General features: G+C 47.5%; 1 protein-coding gene and 1 long non-coding RNA gene across 2 annotated transcripts in view; both read right to left on the bottom strand.

The window, feature by feature from the left end:
* Positions 1 to 17,725, bottom strand: part of XIRP2 (xin actin binding repeat containing 2) — a 187,361-nt gene extending 169,636 nt beyond the window's left edge. Inside the window, exon 1 of the mRNA XM_075933533.1 lies at positions 16,996 to 17,725. Coding sequence (XP_075789648.1) covers positions 16,996 to 17,148 — 153 coding nt within the window. The 5' untranslated portion in view covers positions 17,149 to 17,725. The remainder of the gene's footprint in view (positions 1 to 16,995) is intronic.
* Positions 2,003 to 15,135, bottom strand: LOC142830183 (uncharacterized). Its single transcript, XR_012905198.1, has 2 exons — positions 8,363 to 15,135; positions 2,003 to 8,086 (listed from the first exon to the last, which is right to left on the bottom strand). It is a non-coding gene; the product is annotated as an uncharacterized LOC142830183 (long non-coding RNA).
* Positions 17,726 to 19,041: the final 1,316 nt, after the last annotated feature.

Genomic DNA, 19,041 nt, shown 5'->3' with positions numbered 1-19,041 from the left:
TAGCAGATGTCTGCAGGCAGTAAAAACAGACTATATTGAGGAAAACTGAAACGAGGAAGAAAATTAGAGAGGAGTACTTTAGAAAAGAGATGTGAGAAATTAGGGGTGAGGAAAAGGAGAGGAGAGAAGAGAAGAGAAGAGAAAGGGGGAGAAACTCAGGGATGGGTAAGATGTGAAAAAAGAAAAAACTGACAGTTCGTATGAAAACTTGTGAAATGGATAGAGAACACAACACAAGAAAAAAGGGGGAGATAGGCGGAGGAGAAACTGAAATGAATGGAGATGCACTAGAAAAAAGGAAGGGGACAAAGAAAAGTTGAGAGGAAGGAAGGAAGGTAGGTTAGAGAATTACATGATATGTCAGCATAAATGCTTCTGAAAATATTATCCATAAGGCATAGATAGTCTATTAATTTAAAGACTCACGGTCAACCCTCAAGCCCCACTGATGTGAGGAGAAAAGATGAAACTGCTCCGTGGTCTGGCAATTCTAAAGGACCCTGAGCTCCCAAGTGCCACCACCACTGCAGCAGCAGCAGCGGAGGCTGGAGCCCTGGGCCCTTTAAATTGCTGCTGGAGCCCCAAGCAGTGTGGTCTGGACAGGCCCGCAGCTTCTGCCCAAGGAATTGCTCCTTCCGAGAACACAGAGCCAGCCCCTCTATACCTTGTCCAGGGCCCAGAAATTCTATTACCCCCCTCTTAACTTCCCAAAGGTGTCTATTGTTACCTGTGTCAAAATAAAGAAATCCTGCCTGCCTGCTGGTTGTTTAAGTGTAGTTCCCTTACTAAAGGGGCCTCTGACTTTTTCTGGGAGACTCCTTTGTGCTACAATCTAGCTGTAGGTTATGTCTAGACTGCATCCCTCTGTCGGCAGAGGAATTCAGATTAGGCGGGTCGACACTGCAAATGAGGCAGGGATTTAAATATCCCGTGCCTAATTTGCATTAAAATGGCCACCGCATTTTGCCAACTCAGCACTTTGTCGGCAAAAAGCGGCAGTGTAGAGGGGGATCTATCGAAAGAAAGCCGCCTTCAACAGATCCTGTAAACCTCCTTGTAGGAGGCAGAAGGGATCTGTCGAAAAAGGCTTTCTTTCTCAACAGATCCCCCTCTAGACTGCCGCTTTTTGCCGACAAAGTGCTGAGTTGGCAAAACGCAATGGCCATTTTTATGCAAATTAGGCATGGGATATTTAAATCCCTGCCTCATTTGCAGTGTCGACCTGCCTAATCTGAATTCCTCTGCCGACAGAGGGATGCAGTCTAGACATACCCCTAAAGACTACAACTCCCATGAGCCCTTGAGGAAAAAAGAGGAAACGGGTTTGTCCAAACATTTTGGGAGAGAGAGAGGCTCTCCATTTTGGGAGAGAGGAGCCAGGCTGCTGTGGAGTAGCTGTGGATAAATCTCTGCAACATTTCCATATAACCATGTATCATTCTCATATAACTTTGTATTAAGAGAAACTTTATAAGTCTTGTATAGATATTTGCTTCTTATAGACCATAGAAACTTTGTATTAAGCCCTTTATGTTATAGGCCTTAGGAATAGGAAAATGTCTTTTTCTAGGGCTGTGTCCAGACTCCATGCCTCCGTCGACGGAGGCATGTAGATTAGCCAGCTCGGAAGAGGGAAATGAAGCCGCGATTAAAATAATCGCGGCTTCATTTAAATTTAAATGGCTGCCCCGATCTGCCGATCAGCTGTTTGTCGGCAGATCGGGAGAGTCTGGACGCGATGCCCCGACAAAGAAGCCTTTCTTCATCGACACAGGTAAGCCTCGTGAAACCAGGTTTACCTGTGTCGATGAAGAAAGGCTTCTTTGTCGGGGCATCGCGTCCAGACTCTCCCGATCTGCCGACAAACAGCTGATCGGCAGATCGGGGCAGCCATTTAAATTTAAATGAAGCCGCGATTATTTTAATCGCGGCTTCATTTCCCTCTTCCGAGCTGGCTAATCTACATGCCTCCGTCGACGGAGGCATGGAGTCTGGACACAGCCTAGGAGTGGAATAGATCTCTTCCCTTTCATTGATTGTCCTGTTGAAATGAATGAGGTGTGAATGGAGAAGCCTTGAGAGGTGAGCACCTCCAGCAGCATTTGCAAGGGTGGAGAGGGGCTGGGAGCCAGATCCAAAAACAACAAGACTTGTGAAGTGAGCTCATTGAAAAGAAGATTGGACACATAGACGGCCTTGGGAGTTAAGCAGCAAGTGCCTGCCCTTGGAAGGGCCCTCTTTGAAGCAGCATTAAAAAAGGCCAGCTGATGACTAACTGGCTGCATGAGAGGGATAAATATGAGACATCTTGCAGAGGGACCCCGGGTTTTCGTCTTGTCAACATGGGAGCATTGATCCAGATCGGCAGAAGCCTGGCTGCACCCTTCACCCATCTAACTCACCTGGCCAGTGTAGTTAGGGGGAGCAACTATTGGTAACAACAAGATGGTGTGTGTATGTGAGAGAGTGCATTAGTGTAATGTATCATATGCATATGATAAAGTATTGATTGAGCTATGTATGTTCAATAAATGTGGCATGTTGCCTTATCCCCCTGAAAAAGATTCTGGGTGCTTCTTTTAAGCACAACAGAGCCTTTTTCCAGTCCTGGAGCTGTTGCATTGCAGCTAGAGCCTGGGACTGAGAGCCTGCAGGGCTTGTATCTAGCAGGCTGCTTTAGGGGCTGCTGATTGTCCCTAGAGGGGAGAGACTCTGGCTGTGCCTATGGCTGAGAAGGGCTACATAAACCTGCACACAGGAGGAAATTCTAAGTTACTGGACTTTTTGGGAAGGTGCTTCCTGGGACAGACCGCAGCGATATAGACTAACTCTGGGTCCAAAGAGAGGCAGAGTGACCATCCCAGTGAACCAGAGCTGCTGGCATTTGGTGGAGCCTGCTCCAATGGCAGAGGGATTTTCCAGCTGACTGTTCAGCTTGGACTAACACACACAGACCTGCATAGTGCTGTCTCCACTCTAGCTGCAGACCTTCAAGCGCACCCACGCAAGCAAGTGTCTGGGACTCTGAATCCAGAGGAATGCACACTCTGGGGTGGAATAAATGGTAGCAGTGCAAATGCCAGATAGACAAGTTCCCTTTATTTCTGTGTACTTTAATTGATTTTATTCACTTTTAATCTGTTAAACCCTGTTTCTTTAAGTTGTTAAGTAAAGGTGTGTTAATTCTAATTTAATCAATTAGATGTATATTATTTATAATTGTTGTCTTGGAGTTAGATCCAGATTATTGCTGGAATAATTATTCCTGGATGCTCCCAAGCACACCATTAAGAGTCAGCCAAGTAGAGTCACCCCTACTATATATTCTTTAGGAGCAAGGGACTGCAGCAAGGGGTGGATAGGGAATCCCCAACTAAACAACATCACCACTGGGGTACTCAGGATTTCCTTTTATGTTAAAAACATCAGGTGCCCAGGCACACATGTGAGTGTGACCTGCTTCCAAGTAACCCAGGAAGGAAAAAGGGGGCTACATAAATATTCAGGAAAGAAGAACATCCACAATACAGTGATCACTCCTAAAGAGCAGTTTCTGGTTTAAATATATAAGCTGTGGAAAAGTTGGGGGAAATTACAATAAATTCTCTTTTTGGACTGACACATTAATAACACAAAGTATAAAAACCTGAAAATATTTTAAATGGATATCAGTCTTCCTTAATTATACAATTGTTGCACGAGATACTATGTTTTCTTCTTATTGCCTTTGCCAGTATGAAAGTGCTTATACATGATGACTATGTCTAGACTGGTCAGTTTTTCCGGAAAATCAGCCGCTTTTCCAGAAAAACGTGCCAGTTGTCTACACTGGCCGCTTGAATTTCCACAAAAGCACTGACTTCCTACTGTAAGAAATCAGTGCTTTTTGCGGAAATACTATGTTGCTCCCGTTCGGGCAAAAGTCCCTTTTGCGCAAAACTTTTGCGCAAAAGGGCCAGTGTAGACAGCTGAGATTTGTTTTGCGCAAAAGTGCGCCTAGATTGGCCACGGATGCTTTTCCGCAAAAAGTGCTTTTGCAGAAAAGCATCCATGCCAATCTAGATGCTCTTTTCCGGAAATGCTTTTAACGGAAAACTTTTCCGTTAAAAGCATTTCCAGAAAATCATGCCAGTCTAGACGTAGCCACCTTGTTCTGGAGCAGAGTAGGCATTTGATCAAACTTGCATTCTCTAACTATTTTTACATGCTCGGAAATGTGCATGATGTATTGCTACACTTCACAGCAATTTATCTCATGACATACCCTAAATGACTTACATTGACATAAAACAAGTTAGCACACTATTAAGTGTCATAAATCATTGACAGTAACTTACAGAGAGAAGAAACATTAACGGTGCTTGAATGAGTTTCAGGTGTCTGAAGACCAGTGAGTTCTACCCATTAAACATGAAAAAAGGAATTGACTAAGCAGGAGAATCTTTTTTTGTTTAAGTAGAAAAATGTATCAGCCATTTACACATTTTAAAAGGTATTGCATTAGAACAAATATCAATAGGGCCATAATAAAAGAAAGTTAAAAGATGTTCATAAAGGTTCTTTCTGCCCTTAAAAGCCATGAATCACTACTGTGCAAATATTTAGACATGAATTCTTCCTGTGATGCATGTGCCTAGGAAAGATATTAATTGAAAAGTGATAGATCCTATCTTCTTTATTTTATATATATATATATTTAGGATGTAACACTTCACTTCAAATCTCTGCACAAATGGAGTATCAGCATTTGATATTTTCAGAAGAAACTTGCATCTTGGCTAAGTATTTTAAAGAAATCCTGACTTCTTTCTCAATAATTTCATGCCTAGTTCATGAATGGAAATTGGGCAGGGAGGGCAAGGAAATATGCTTGTGTAACCCATAAACTCACTTGTAACCATCAGAGGCAGATTAGAACCTAAGACCTCTGGATCTTAGTGTAGGAGCCTCTACAGCTTGCTTGCTGTTTAGGGTGTAGGCTCACTCCTTCTTATCTTTCTCTGAAAGTGATTTAAGTGCCACTGTATGGATCAGTGAACCACACTCATCAGAGGTAGGTCTAGACTTCAAGGGGTTTTTTTCAGAAAAAATGGCCATTTTTTCCGAAAAAAATCACCTACATCCACACTGCAATCACGTTCTTTTGAAAGAATATCGAAAGAATGCAGGGGGTTTTCTGACACTGGTAAACCTCATTCTATGAGGAAGAAGGCATGTGTGGACACAGAAGAGGCAGTTCTTTTGGAAAAAAGAGGCCTCCAGGAAAAAGCACAGGTGCCCCGGTGGACACTTCATCCACACCAATCACAGCTCTATCGTTCCTGTCTCCAGCCAGGTCTTAAAGCTGCAAGCATCTGGGGCAAGCCTTATGGCAGGAAGCCAGCCTCAGAGCAGCACCCTGACCACGTGGCTCTCCCTGCCACACCAAGAACAAGCCATGGCACAGCCACAAGCCCCCTGGGATCTCCTGGCCCTTCCAGGGAACATCCCTCGGAGTCCCAGGACCCACCCAGGGGCACCAAATGCCGGGTACCATCCTGGTCAGGGACTGAGATCCAGGCCCCCCTGGAGCTCTGGGGAGAGGAGTCGTCTCTCCAGGAACTTCAGTCGTGCTGCAGAAACACAGACGTTTATGGCCGGATGGCCGAGGCTGTCAGCCAGAGAGGACACCATCCCCGCACCCTTGACCAAGTGAGTAGCAAGGTGAAGGAGCTGCAGCAAGGCTATGCACGGGCCAGGGAGCGCACTTCTGCCCTTATTACAAAGAGCTCCACCAGATTCTGGGTGGTGGGCAAGCCCTGTCCCCAGCCGCTCTGGTTGACTTGGGCCTCAAGACAGCCAGGGTTGCCTGGCCAGAGCTCCTGGAGGAGGGGGACGAGAAAGGACAGCAGCTGCACGACGAAGACGACACCGGCAATGTCGTCACCCTTAGCCTGGAGCCGTTACCCCAGGCCTTGGACATCTCCCAGGTATCATCTGACGTCGGGGAGGGAACATCACATGAGTGCTGTCAGGTTGGCACACACACAGGGCGGTGGAGGCAGAAGCACGGGGGATGGGGCTTGATGGTCGCTGGACATGCTCGGCTTGGACAGTGTGCAGCTGGCCGTGCACATGCAAGCACATGCAGTGGCAGAGTGCAGTATGTGGTCTCAGAAGCCAATCCTGGAGCACACACGGGCTGCTGATCACAGACTGGGGGGAGACCCCACACACATCTGACCCCTAGGAGGGACAGCCTCTCCCTGCCAGGCACTGCCAGAAGGAGATTGGGCACAAGGGAGCATGAACAACCCCACACAGACGGATGAGTGTCGCACATAGCACACGGCTATGCCTCCATGCACAATGTACCACCCGCTCCAGCGGACAGTGCTGCCAGGTGCGAGTGTGTCTGGACCCCAGGGAGGGCCAGGCTGCTCCAGGTCCCTCTCCCATCCATGGGAGCCCACTCTGGCCCGACACTTCACTGGGGCCTGCTTGTTCATGGGGGAGGGGGAACGGGGTGCAGAAGCAGGCAGGATGGTCTCCTGGTCACCTCAGGGCCTCTGTGAGGCAGGGCCTGCTGTGCAGGCCATATGTGGCTTTGCTCTCGGGACGTCACTGTCCCCTTTTCCAAGGACAGTTGCTCGCTGCTCACAGAGGAGGGCGCGCCCTCAAGGACAGTGTCTGCATGGATGACTGAACCCCTTTCCTCTTTGTCCTCCACAGCCGGACCAGCCGTTGCTGAGGGGCACGCCACACCAGCCCAGGCAGCCGACCGAAGCTGAGTGAGCCACAAGCACTAGGGGGCCTACCACTACCTCACGTGACAGCAGATCGCAGTCCCGAGACATGCAGCAAAAGACTCGCCCTGAGACTCGCCCAGAAGGTCTTCAGTGATGCCGAGTGTCACAATCGCATGTGGGACCAGCTGGTGCGGCAGGGCGAAAACGTGTGCCATCATCTGGAAGGTGATGGCATACCCGGGTCCTGTCCCTGTTCCCGCTCTCCCCACGCCCGCTCCCCCCAGCCCTGCTCCCTCAGCCATCCTTGAGCCTACTGCAGCCCCCGCTCCTGCCCAACCACCTGTTGTTCCAGGCCTCACTCAACTACGAGTCCGTCAAGGTCCCCGAACCTGAGGCGTCACTTACAGGCGCTCCATGTGCCATTCCTAGCCCTGTGCCCCCCTCCTCCTTCTCAGCCCCCCTCCTGGTTGTGAGCCCCTCCTCGTTCCCCCTTCCTGGTTGTGAGCTCCCCTCTGCCCCAGTGACTTTGATTATAAAGAACACAATTCAAAGTTTATTTTGAAAGCAAAACTAGCATGTTTATTAATTATACAGGGAATGGGGGCAAGGAGGGGTTGTGGAGGGAAAGGTATTGAGAGTCAAGACACAAGTTCCCATTGGGGAGGCCCAGGGGAGAGTTACTGGGCTCCTTCAGAGAACCTCTCCCTCAGGGCCACCCGAATGCACACCCTGGCCTGATGGGCCTAGCAAATGGCAGCTGTCTGCGGCTGTTCAAACAGCTTCCCCTTGCCACCAGCCTGTGTCCCCTACCACGGGACAAAGGCCTCCCCTTTGCTCTCCATGATGTTGTGGAGCATGCAACACGCAGAGTCCACCTCAGGGATGTTGCACTCTCTCATGTCGAGGTGTGTCAGCAGGCACCTGAACTGGGCCTTGAGGCACCCGAAGGTGCATTCCACCTGCATGCAAGCCCAGTTCAGCTGCACGTTAAATTGTTCCCTGCTCGGGTCCAGGTGGCCAGTGTAGGCCTTCATGAGCCACGGCATCAGTGGAAAAGCCGCATCGCCTATGATGTAAATCGGCAGCTGCACATCCCCAACTGTAAAGTTATGCTGAGAGAAGAATGTTCTAGCCTGCAGTAGAGGCTAGAGTTCCTAAATATGCGGGCAAATGGAGAAGCCCTTTCTGTTTATATATTAGGTGGCTCAGTGCTGTGGTGCACGTATCGGGATGTGGGTCCCATCAATCGCTCCTCCACAGTTCGGGAAACCAAGGGCACCAAATGCGGCCACGATGGGGTCCAGGTCTCTGAGGTGGATCATCCTGCGCAACAGGACTGAGTTAATGGCCCTCACCATCTGCAGAAGGAGACATAGAAACACACAAAACAGAGAATGAGAGGGGGTGCCTGAACCCTTTGGAGGTGCCAGCCTCCCTCCTCAGCCCCCCTCAAGGACCCCAGGAGTCACCCCCTATAAGGCGTCCCCCCACCAGCAGGGCTGTATGAGGGCGGGACGGCACAACCCTCCCCAGGGATGGGCCTTGCTCCCACGCCACTCCCTATTCCCCTTTCCCGAGGGTACCCCTTTTCTAGCCCCCTTCCCAGCAGGAAGTGTACCCCGAGAGTGCCTTACCTCCATAAAGATGATCCCAATGGTGGACTTCCCCATGCCAAACTGATGTCCCACCAAACGGTAGCTGTCAGGGATGGCGAGCTTCCACATGGCAATTTTGACCCTCTTCTCGAGGGGGATGGCAGGCCGCAGGTGGGTGTCCTATCATCGGAGTGCAGGGGCGAGCCAGGCACACAGCTCCAAGAAGGTGGCCTTCCGCATGCGGAAGTTTTGGAGCCACTGCTGGTCATCCCAGTGCGCCATCATGAGGCTGGTGATGTCCAGCCTCCAAAATCACCTCTCGACCGTGGAGTATGGGGGCAAGGGCATTGCTCCTGCATCCAGGCAGACGTTTTCAATGCTGAGCTCAAATTCAAGCTGGGGCAAGACCGTCATGACAGTCTGCTGAAAGTGTTGCAGAAGCTGCAGCATGGCAATGTGGGGCCATCACCTACCCAGGGGCAACTCCGTCTCCATCACAAAAAGAGAAAAAAATGCTGTGGTGTCCAACCAAGCTGGGCAACCAAAGCACGCACTGCAAAAGCTTTGCTCTCCCTCAGACAGGTAGGCAAGCCCACAGCAGAACCTGAAAAATGGCTGTCCAGGGGGGGTCTCTTTAAGCACGTGTCTCAAATATCCTTAGGCAACAGCATCCGAATGTAACTGCTGACCTATTGCCCTGCCAGAAGTGGTTCTGGGCGGCCTTTTATGTGAGAGAGCATCCAATGAGTGTGGGCACTCTTTTTCGAAAAAGCAGATCGCTTTTTCGATCCACTTTTGAAGTGTGGATGCTCTCTTTCAAAAGAAGAGTTTTTGGAAGATCTCTTCCAAAAAAGCTTCATTTGAAAGAAGCTTGCAGTCTAGACGTACCCTAGATGTGTGGGTTACACCTGCAATGAAAAAGTTTGATTTGCCCCACCTGCTTTGCTTATGTCAGGGAAAGCCAATGCATGCACTGATAGCTTTTCTCATCTGAAAGAGAGTCAGTATTGCGTTATATCTCTGTCTAGTATTTGGCATTTCATTGCAATTCTTGTACATCAGTGTGACACCTAAATGAGATGGGATTGCAGTTGCAAATGGAAGTTTTAAAGAGCATATAAGTATTTTCACTTAGGAATTCTGCCTTCAGTACGTAATGTCTTATCCAACAAATATAAAGTACTAGATAGAATTTCTTCCAAATTAGATAAGGCTATGTCTACACAGCAGTGTTAGTTCAAAATAGCGTCAGTTATTCTGAAATAATGTAGCGCGCATCGACACAGCAAGCCCACTATTTCAAAATGGGCTTCTTACTCCAATTCCTGTAAACCTCATTATATGAGGAGTAAGGGAAGTCAGGGGGAAGATTGCTCTATTTCGAAATGAAACAAAAGACAGGGCTATGCAGCACTTTAAAGACTAACAAGATGGTTTATTAGGTGATGAGCTTTCGTGGGCCAGACCCACTTCCTCAGATCAAATTGTGGAAGAAAATTGGCATGACCATATATACCAAAGGGATACAATAAAAAAAGTGAACACATATAAAATTGACAAATCAGATTTTAGAACGGGGGGGGGGGGGGGGGGGAGGTTAGTGTCTATGAGATAATGATATTAGGGGTGATAATTGGGAAAGCTATCTTTGTAACAGGTAAGGTAGTTAGCATCTTTGTTAAGGCCCATTCGTAAAGTGTCAAATTTAAGCATGAATGACAGTTCTGAGGTTTCCCTTTGTAGTCTGGTGTTAAAGTCTCTGAAGTTATATACATGTAGTGAGGTCATTGAGACAATGCCCAGTATGGTTGAAATGACAAGAAACTGTTTTTTCTTTGTGATGTCTGATTTGTGGGCATTAATTCTTTGGCGAAGTGTCTGAGAAGTCTGTCCAATATACATAGCAGAAGGACACTGTTGGCACATGATGGCATAAGTTATATTTCTGGATGAACAGGAATACGTGTTCTTGACCTTGTAACTGATGTGATTAGGTCCAGTGATGGTGTCAGCAGAGTAAATATGTGGACAAAGCTGGCAACGGGAATAACAGCTGTGTAGACAGTGCCAAAAGTCAAAATAAGCTATTTCGACTTAAGCTATGCAAATTAGCACAGCTCAAGTTGCATTGCTTATTTCGAATTTAGCCCTGCTATGTAGACATGCCCTAACAGGATTGTCAAGCTAGCAAATGGTGCCATTTATTTACTATTCAGTTCAGGCCTATTTTTAAAGTCCGATCTGGTCACAAATCCAATCTAGGCACAGGCAACCCAAGAATGTCAAGTCCCTATCAGACATGATCCAGAGATGATGCTTTCTCCTAAACTTCTGTGAGCAACAGCTCATCCTTGGGGCGCAACCCAGTAGAGGCTTCCCACAGAGTTGGTACAGCAGTGGTGTGTACCCCACACCTGCCAGCCATAAACACCTCTCTTCACTGTGTGCACTGTAGAGCGAAAGGTACTGTAACTCGTTGGCATACTCACTATGCAACACACTCTCGTGCACCGGAGCCCCGCACTTACCTGCTCCTCTCCCTCCCTCTCAGCACTTTCAGAGTGCCACAAACCTGCTGATTCACACTCTATACCCCTTCTCCACCTCCCTCCCAGAGCTATAATTCTGTCAATCAACTGTTTGTGGCTGTTCAATCTCTGGGTGGCAGGGAGAGAAGCAGGTAAGGAGTATAGGATGGTGTTCTGAAAGTGCTGGGCGGGAGGGAGAGGAGAAGGAAGTGCAGGGCTCTGGTGCTCAAGAGGCACACGGGAACAAGGGGCAGACAGGGGTCTGTGGGCTAGCTTCAGTGGGCTGCTATGGCCCACTAAGATGGAGAAGGGCCACTCATGCAGCCTACTCATTATTCATGATTGCCCCTTGCTGATCTAAGTACTGCCCAAGTCAATTAGTGTATGTCTACACTACCACCCTAGTTCGAACTAGGGTGGTAATGTAGGCAACCGGAGTTGCAAATGAAGCCCGGGATTTGAATTTCCCGGGCTTCATTTGCATAAAGCCGGGCGCCGCCATTTTTAAATGTCCGCTATTGCGGACTCCGTGCCGCGCAGCTATACGCGGCACGGACTAGGTAGTTCGGACTAGGCTTCCTAGTCCGAACTACCGTTACTCCTCGAACTAGGATGGTAGTGTAGACATACCCTTAGATCTGCTTGGTGAGGTCCTTAGTGGACTTCATGAGGTCTTCTGTTCTTCTCCCTCCCATTTTAGACAACTATCTTCTGGGGCCCACATCTATGTGGGTTTTCCCTCTTTTGCTCCTCTCCCATTATGTTTTCTATGTTAGGAAAATTTTGTCAAAGAGAGAGAGTTTTGCCAGTATTCCCAGAATGTGGTCTGACTCCAGATTAGTCTGACATCCTTTGGAAGTATGTTTTAAAGAATAACCCTCTGGCCAAAATCAATTGGTCTCCAGCTCTTATGTGCTTTGCCCTGACTTTATTGTCCCAAATGAGGAACACAGCTGTTTTGCTGACTCATGAATGAAGATGTGGTTGCTGATGTCACTGACGATGATGTACTTTCCAGTGATGCCCTTGGAAAGTACAATGCCTAAAGTCAGAAACCTAGATCCATATTTAGATGCCTAATTTTATATGGCCTAATTTTTAGATGTTCTAGTTACTTACAATTCCTCTTGAAAGCCATAAGAGTTGTGGTTGGTCAGTTACTTTGAAAAACAGACTAATCTGGTCTATGTGCCAAAATGCTGATCTAACTACCTAAAAACAAGCAGTCATGTTTGAAAAATGTTCCTACTTATATTAATGTGCCTAAAACTCCCTCTTTTGCCAGATCAGTTCCTTTCCTCTTCCTTAAAACTGTTATTGCTGTTTCTTGTAGCTCTTTACTCAATAATGCATCAACTTACATTTTTTATTATTTTAGAAAATCAAGAGAATCAAACACTAACCCCCAAGATTTTTCAAGATATTCTGAATAAATCTATGCAAGTGATTGGAATTAACACTTTTCACTTTCCTGGATATATTTGCTGGTCTTCTTTACATGTATATTTCATATTGCTTTTATATTTCTTTCAAGTGACCTTTGATCATAGGACTTAGCAAGAAGCAATGGGCTTAAATTGGACATTAGGAAAAACTTCCTAACTACCACGGTGGTTCAGCAATGGAATCAATTGCTTACGGGGGTTGTAGAATCTCCATCATTTAAGATTTTTAAGAGCAGATTGGACAAACATCTGTCAGATATGATCTAGATTGTGATGGGCAAAATATGGCTTGCAGGCTGGATTTGGCCTGCCGAACTGCTGGATCCAGCTCCCCACCCAGCGCTTCCTGCCTGCCCCGCTACTGCATGCCACTTAGAGAAGTCTGTTGTGTTGGAGGTGGAGGAGGAGCAAGGAAAGAGTTAAAATGGAGGTTGTTCTCTTTCTGACCTGTTAACGATGTTGTTTGGCTCCCTAAGCTGTTAAAGTGTTATATGTTAACCCCCTATCTCTTCCCTGAGTGAGTGCAGAAGAATGTCTGTGGTGGACACAAGAGGTGGGAAAACTCTGAGGTAAACAGCAGGAGTAAAAAACAGTGCACACAGCCCGAGAGGCCCAGGGACCCAGAAGCTACACGTGACTGATCCTTAAAAGAGAGAGGGGCACAGACACAGTGGGTTGACCATCAAGTGGAACCTCCCGGAGAACGCCCTCTGCTCAGATCGCCTGGCCAGCAGACCAGCTCAGGAGTCAACACGGGAAGATCAGATAACTTGAACTGACTTCTGCTTGCCTTATCATCCTGCCTGGGATTGTAAGTGTGGTTGAGTGTATGAGTGAGATCCCCCTCCCTTCCCAGTTTTAACTTAATAAACAAGCCCTTTACCCTCTCCTTAGTGTTCAAAGCAGTTGCTATCCACATCCCCTTGCAACAAAGTTGCAGGAACCATGTGTGCAGCTCTAAATACTGCAAGCTGGGGGGGGATGGAAGGAGACTTCTCTAGCTGTTCCCACCCTCAGCACAATCTCACAGCTCTCATTGGCTAGTTTCCGGCCAATGGGAGCTAGCGCAAGAATTACTTCTACCCCCTGGCTCACTGTGTTCAGAGCAGCACACGTAGCCCATGCAGGCAACTGCTATGAGTAGCGTGTGGGGGTGGAGCAGGCAGGGAATCTGGTTAAGGAACCTGCTGAACTGCTGACTGGGAGCCGCTCAGGTAAGCACCTCCTAGCCAGAGCCTGCCTCTGGCTCTCCAGCTGCTCCATCCCCCCCAAGCCCTGTTCCTGCACCCATACCCTACGTAACCCAAACCCTACACCCCTCTTACCTGTCCCAGGTCACAATCCCCTCCTCCATCTAGATTCCCTCCCAAATCCCACACACCCCTTCCTGCATTCCAATCCCTTACCCCCTGTAGCCTTGTAATTTTGTAGGTAGTACGTTAGGGTATGTCTATACTTGCCCCTTAGTTCGAACTAGGAAGACAAATTAAGCATACCGAAGTTGCTAATGAAGCATGGGATTTAAATATCCCGCGCTTGATTAGCGTATTCGTGGCCGGTCGCCATTTTAAAAAGCTGGTAGCCCGAATTAACTCGCCGCATGTAGACGCAGTAGTCCGATCCAAAACCCTTCCCTCAAATTAACTGTTACTCCTCATTGCTTGTCCAACAGCGGGATCAAGGCCTTTCTGATCATTTCTTCTCTGTAATAATTGAAGAAAGCATATGCTTTCACAGATAGGGTTGCCAGGTGTCCAGCTTTGAACCCAACAGTCCAGTATTTGAGCTTTCTGTTCGGGAAACAAATTGAGAAAATATAAATGTCTGGTATTTTCTAAATAAGATGTAATGGAGATTGTGATGTAATATTAAGTATGTCCGGTATTTTTGTTGAAACCATCTGGCAACTCTATTCACAGACAAAACTTCCACTGACTTCAGCAATAACAAAAGTACAGGCAGTCCCCAGGTTACGTACAAGATAGGGACTGTAGGTTTGTTCTTAAGTTGAATTTGTATGTAAGTCGGAACTGGTACATATTGTAGGGGAAACTCTAGCCAAACATTTCTCCAGAGCTCAGTTTTATTCTCCCACACCTCACTTCCCTCAGTCCTTTATTCTCAAGATGCGGTGTCTGCTGAGAAAAGCCGCTCCACGTCTCCCTGGTCTGCTGAGGGGGGCGCTAGCTTCGCGTTTCCCTGGTCTGCTGGGGGGAAGCAGCTAGTGCGGGGTTGCCTCACCCCGTTTGTAAGTAGGGATCCGATGTAAGTCGGATCCATGTAACCCGGGGACTGCCTGTATACCCTATACTGAAAAATTATTAAGTGTAACTAAACATATGTATTTGAAAAATATAGTGTTTATCCCTAATTACAAAAGATGGCTTATAACATGTGCTTTACACTATGCTAATTACATAGATTTATTTTCTTCCTTTGGGTGACACCACAGAAGAGAGCCTTCTCCTCACATGGGAACTAGACCAAAGAATTTCTGCATTAGTTTAGGTACAGTCTTATAAAAAAAAGCATGAGCAAGGATGGACCTTGGATAAGTCATCGTGTAGCTTTAGTAGACCTAACACCCTAAAGACTGCAGCATATGCTCCTGTTAAGATCCATATATGCAGAGGCAGTTGTTGTGGAGCAATGTTGGCCCCCAGCCCTCAACACTTGTGCACTTTATCTCAGGCCCAGTGACAGTTGCCTTGGGGCCCAGTGATTCAAAGGCAGCAGTGGCCAGAGCCCCAGGCCTTTTAAATCACTGAGGGTATGTCTACACTACCACCCTAGTTCGAACTAGGGTGGTAATGTAGGCAACCGGAGTTGCAAATGAAGCCCAGGATTTGAATTTCCCGGGCTTCATTTGCATAAAGCAGGGCGCTGCCATTTTTAAATGTCCGCTAGTGCGGACTTCGTGCCTTGCGGCTACATGCGGCACGGACTAGGTAGTTCAGACTAGGCTTCGAGGTTTCAAGAGGGGTAACGGTAGTTCGGACTAGGAAGCCTAGCGGACATTTAAAAATGGCGGCGCCCGGCTTTATGCAAATGAAGCCCGGGTAATTCAAATCCCGGGCTTCATTTGCAACTCCGGTTGCCTACATTACCACCCTAGTTCGAACTAGGGTGGTAGTGTAGACATACCCTGATGGATTGCCACACCACACACAGCTCTGGTGGCTGGGCAGGAGTATTGCCCTGGCCTTCCCTCTTCTGCCCATGGCCCCTCCCCTTCTGGGGACACAGAGCTGCCTCCCCCCGCACACTTCAAGTAGCATGCACACATCCAGAAGGTAAATAAATGTCTTAGTTTTTATTTTATTTTTAAGCTGCTATATGAAAGCTCTATGGGGAAGAAACTGATGTGTGTTTGCAGGGGACTGGATTGGATTACCTCTCGAGGTCCCTTCCGGTTCTATGATTCAATGTGCTGGACTACTGGCATTCATAGTTTTGTTGTGTGGGCTTTATTTCATGTCTGTAGTGATGGTAACCACCAAAATATAACACACACTTTCTCCAGCTTTCCACACACAGAACCATCTCTTCTCAGCACCCTTAAGTCTTTCTTTTAAATTAAATACATTAAAAAACATTCTCTCTATCACAGAATGACTTTGTTTTCTGTTCTGATTGGAAAAGCTAAACATCGCTTTCAGCATCCAGATTCTTACTTTGTCTATAATCTTGGGAAAGTCAATTCACTTCTCTGTAAAACAGGACTAATGACACTGACCTTTGTAAAGCATTTTGAGATCTACAGATGAGAGCCAGGTATTAAATTCAGTGGCTGTGTAGGGAGAAGTAAAGATCTTGTGGAACTACTTGAGGAAAAAAAGCCCTCTCAGATAGCCCATATTTCGGGCAGATGGGTTTCCTTCAGTAAAACAGTCTTTAAAGAATAAAGTAATGTGTGAACTATTGTTGAATGCACAGTGCCTACCTCATCTGCTACACACTCCCTGTGCTGCTTATCTATCTTATTATTGTAAAGCGCCAAGGGACTCCTTGAGTAGCAAAGGAGCTAATTAAAACAAATTCTATTCTAGAAATTGCCAAGTTAACAATGTAACAGCATCCTTAGTAACTTTTCCCCGTAACTTTTTCAAATCTCTACTGTAGAAGAGAGCATTAAAATTTCTTCACACAGTGGATCCACATAATACATTAGAAATCTAAAAATGCTTTGGTGTACTCATTGATCTCACCTTCATTTCATAAAATGGTTCCTGTCGTATCACCTCATTTCCCCCTTTCCCTTGCTGATTTTTGACCACTGTCTGCTCCATCTTCCTGTGACACACAGACAATTTTACACTAATGTACTTAACGTGGAAGAAACAGTGAGAGTCAATCAGCTCGTCATCCCTGTGCTGTACATAATGGCAAGGCAAAAGCCCGAGATCCTAGCTACTACCTCCACGCACAGGAGAGAAGGGCAAACACAAGGCGGAGGAAGAGCCGCCTCTCTGAATTCCTGTAGGGCAGGCCGTGGGGTACTGGCCCCCAAAGTGGTTTAGTCAGTGCCTCTGGTGGCCGTCTCCTTCCATTTACGTGACCACAGGCCGACGACGCAGCAGGCTCTGGACTAACGTGCTTGAGTTGACGGCAGCCCCTGGCCAGGCCCAGGGGAAGTTTCCCGGGGCGCTGCTGCCGCTGGCTGGGGTGCGCGTGTGTGGCACCAGGCCATGGCTCTTACCTGCCTGCCTGCCGCTGCCGCGCCGCTGGGGGTCTCGAAGCGGCTTCTCAGCTCCTCCCAGGGGATGGCGAAGCGCTCCAGCCTGCGGCGGCCGTCCCGCGCCTCCTCCTTGGCCACTTCAGCCCCCGCGCTGGCCCGCGGCGCTTTCTCCATGGTGCTGCTGCTGCTGCCGCGGCTCTTATCCGGCGGCCGGCTCTGAACTCGGCCCTCTTGGCCGCCGGCTGCAGCTGCTCGGGTCTCCTCCTCCCGCAGGGCGGCGGCCGCTGCTGCTGGCGCGGGGCGAGCTGCCTTCCCCTCCGGGCTTGGCGAGCGCCTGCGGCGGCGGCCTCCCGCGGAGTCCCTTCGGGGACCGGCTCTCAGCGCATCGCCGGACTCCCACTGCTGCCTGAGGCGCTCCAGGGAGCCCTTCTGGATCGGGAACTTCGCCGGCTCCAGGGCGCCCTGCAAAAGCACCACGCGGCTGGGTCAAAACACGTGGCACCAACGCGTGAAGGAGACACCCGCCCGCCAGTCCCAGGCCCGCGCCTGGCGTGTAGTGGGACCCCGCAGGCGCACCCAGACATGGGCAGGCCCAAAGGCGAGGACTCACTGGGAAGCAAGGGTCGGCTCTGGAAGTGCAACGTCAGGCGGTCAATGACATAAGCAACTTCCCAGGGGAAAAATGGTCCCAGCCAGCAGGAAACAGGCGCAGGAAAAGCCTATTGCCCCTCATTTCCTTAGATGCAGCACGCACCCAACCAAAGAACTGTTATGTGGAAACCCCTGATTGTTAAGTGCTGGGAAAAGCATCACTAATAATCTCAACTCTAAAAACAAATATTGCTCAAGTTCATGGTCTGGAGCACTTCCAAGACTTCCTGGTCAAAAACAAAGCCCTATCATAAACACGTCACTTGCAATTAAGTAACTATTCTTTTTCATTGTGGTGCAACCACTCTGAATGGAGTCCCATCCCAAACCAGTTTTTCAAAGTCAAGTTCAGAGCCACAAAGGTATTTAAGGTCCTGATTTTCATTGACAAAAGTACCTTTCAGAAATACCGCAGGCACAGAGATATCAGTCATTAGATATTAGAAAGCTGTTATTTACACTTTGGATTTGCACTTTGGATTTGGATAACTGTCCAGGACTTTTCTGATAAATTAAAATCTCAAATATATATAGTTGACCTAGCTACACACATGCCTGGATGACTGGACACCTGTGGTGGGATTTTTGCAATAAAAAATCTGTGGCTCAGAAATTCTCCAGTGGAAAATTTCCTACCCAACACTGTGAATTCCACTGAATAACAAAGCAGTTCTTTTAAAAAGGGCATTACTTTCCTGCAGAACAGAAGGCATTGGTCCAGGAAAAGAAAGAACATGTTTGTTCATATGGGGTCTGACTGGTCAATAGCTGGAATTTAGCTTGAATTCAAGAACTACAAAGCTTTCTTACGTAATTTGTTAAAAATATAGTACTAGAGACTTGCCAAAAGAACTGCAGACTTTTATATTTTAATGAGTAAACAGACTATTCTGGTCTGTATTCCTAGTTGGGCACAGTCTAGGCCAGGGCTACTCAACTTTGGAAGCCCCGGGGTCCACAATGATACCCACAGTACATGCCGAGGGCCACAACTTAAGTGCAGTTGCACATATATGCAAAAATATGCAAATAGCTGCTTTGATGCTGATAGGGCATGAATACAAAGAGTATGGCAAGACTACACAACGCGCAGGCCCCATTTAAATCAGATCTGCTGATATTAATAAAATGCAATATTTACCTGATTTCCACCCATATGACAGCACTTTTAATGAGCAATGACAGTTCAGCAATTTAACTACTAAAACACGTATTAACAGAAGACCATTATATTGATTTTTTTTTTGTTTTGTCTTCACAACAGTCCAGGAATTTAACTACAAAAACACATATCAATAGAAGACCATTATATTGACTTCTTTTTTTGTTTTGGCTTCACAATTTTAACAAATCAAACAAAAACTGCCAATACAATATTTACTGCAATATCAGTACAATCAATGTGAAGTTAAAGGC

Source organism: Pelodiscus sinensis, chromosome 7 (assembly GCF_049634645.1).
Source record: "Pelodiscus sinensis isolate JC-2024 chromosome 7, ASM4963464v1, whole genome shotgun sequence".
In the NCBI taxonomy this organism is placed as follows: domain Eukaryota; kingdom Metazoa; phylum Chordata; order Testudines; family Trionychidae; genus Pelodiscus; species Pelodiscus sinensis.
Note: the sequence above shows the minus strand (reverse complement) of the source record. Positions and strands in the feature narration are given on the sequence as shown.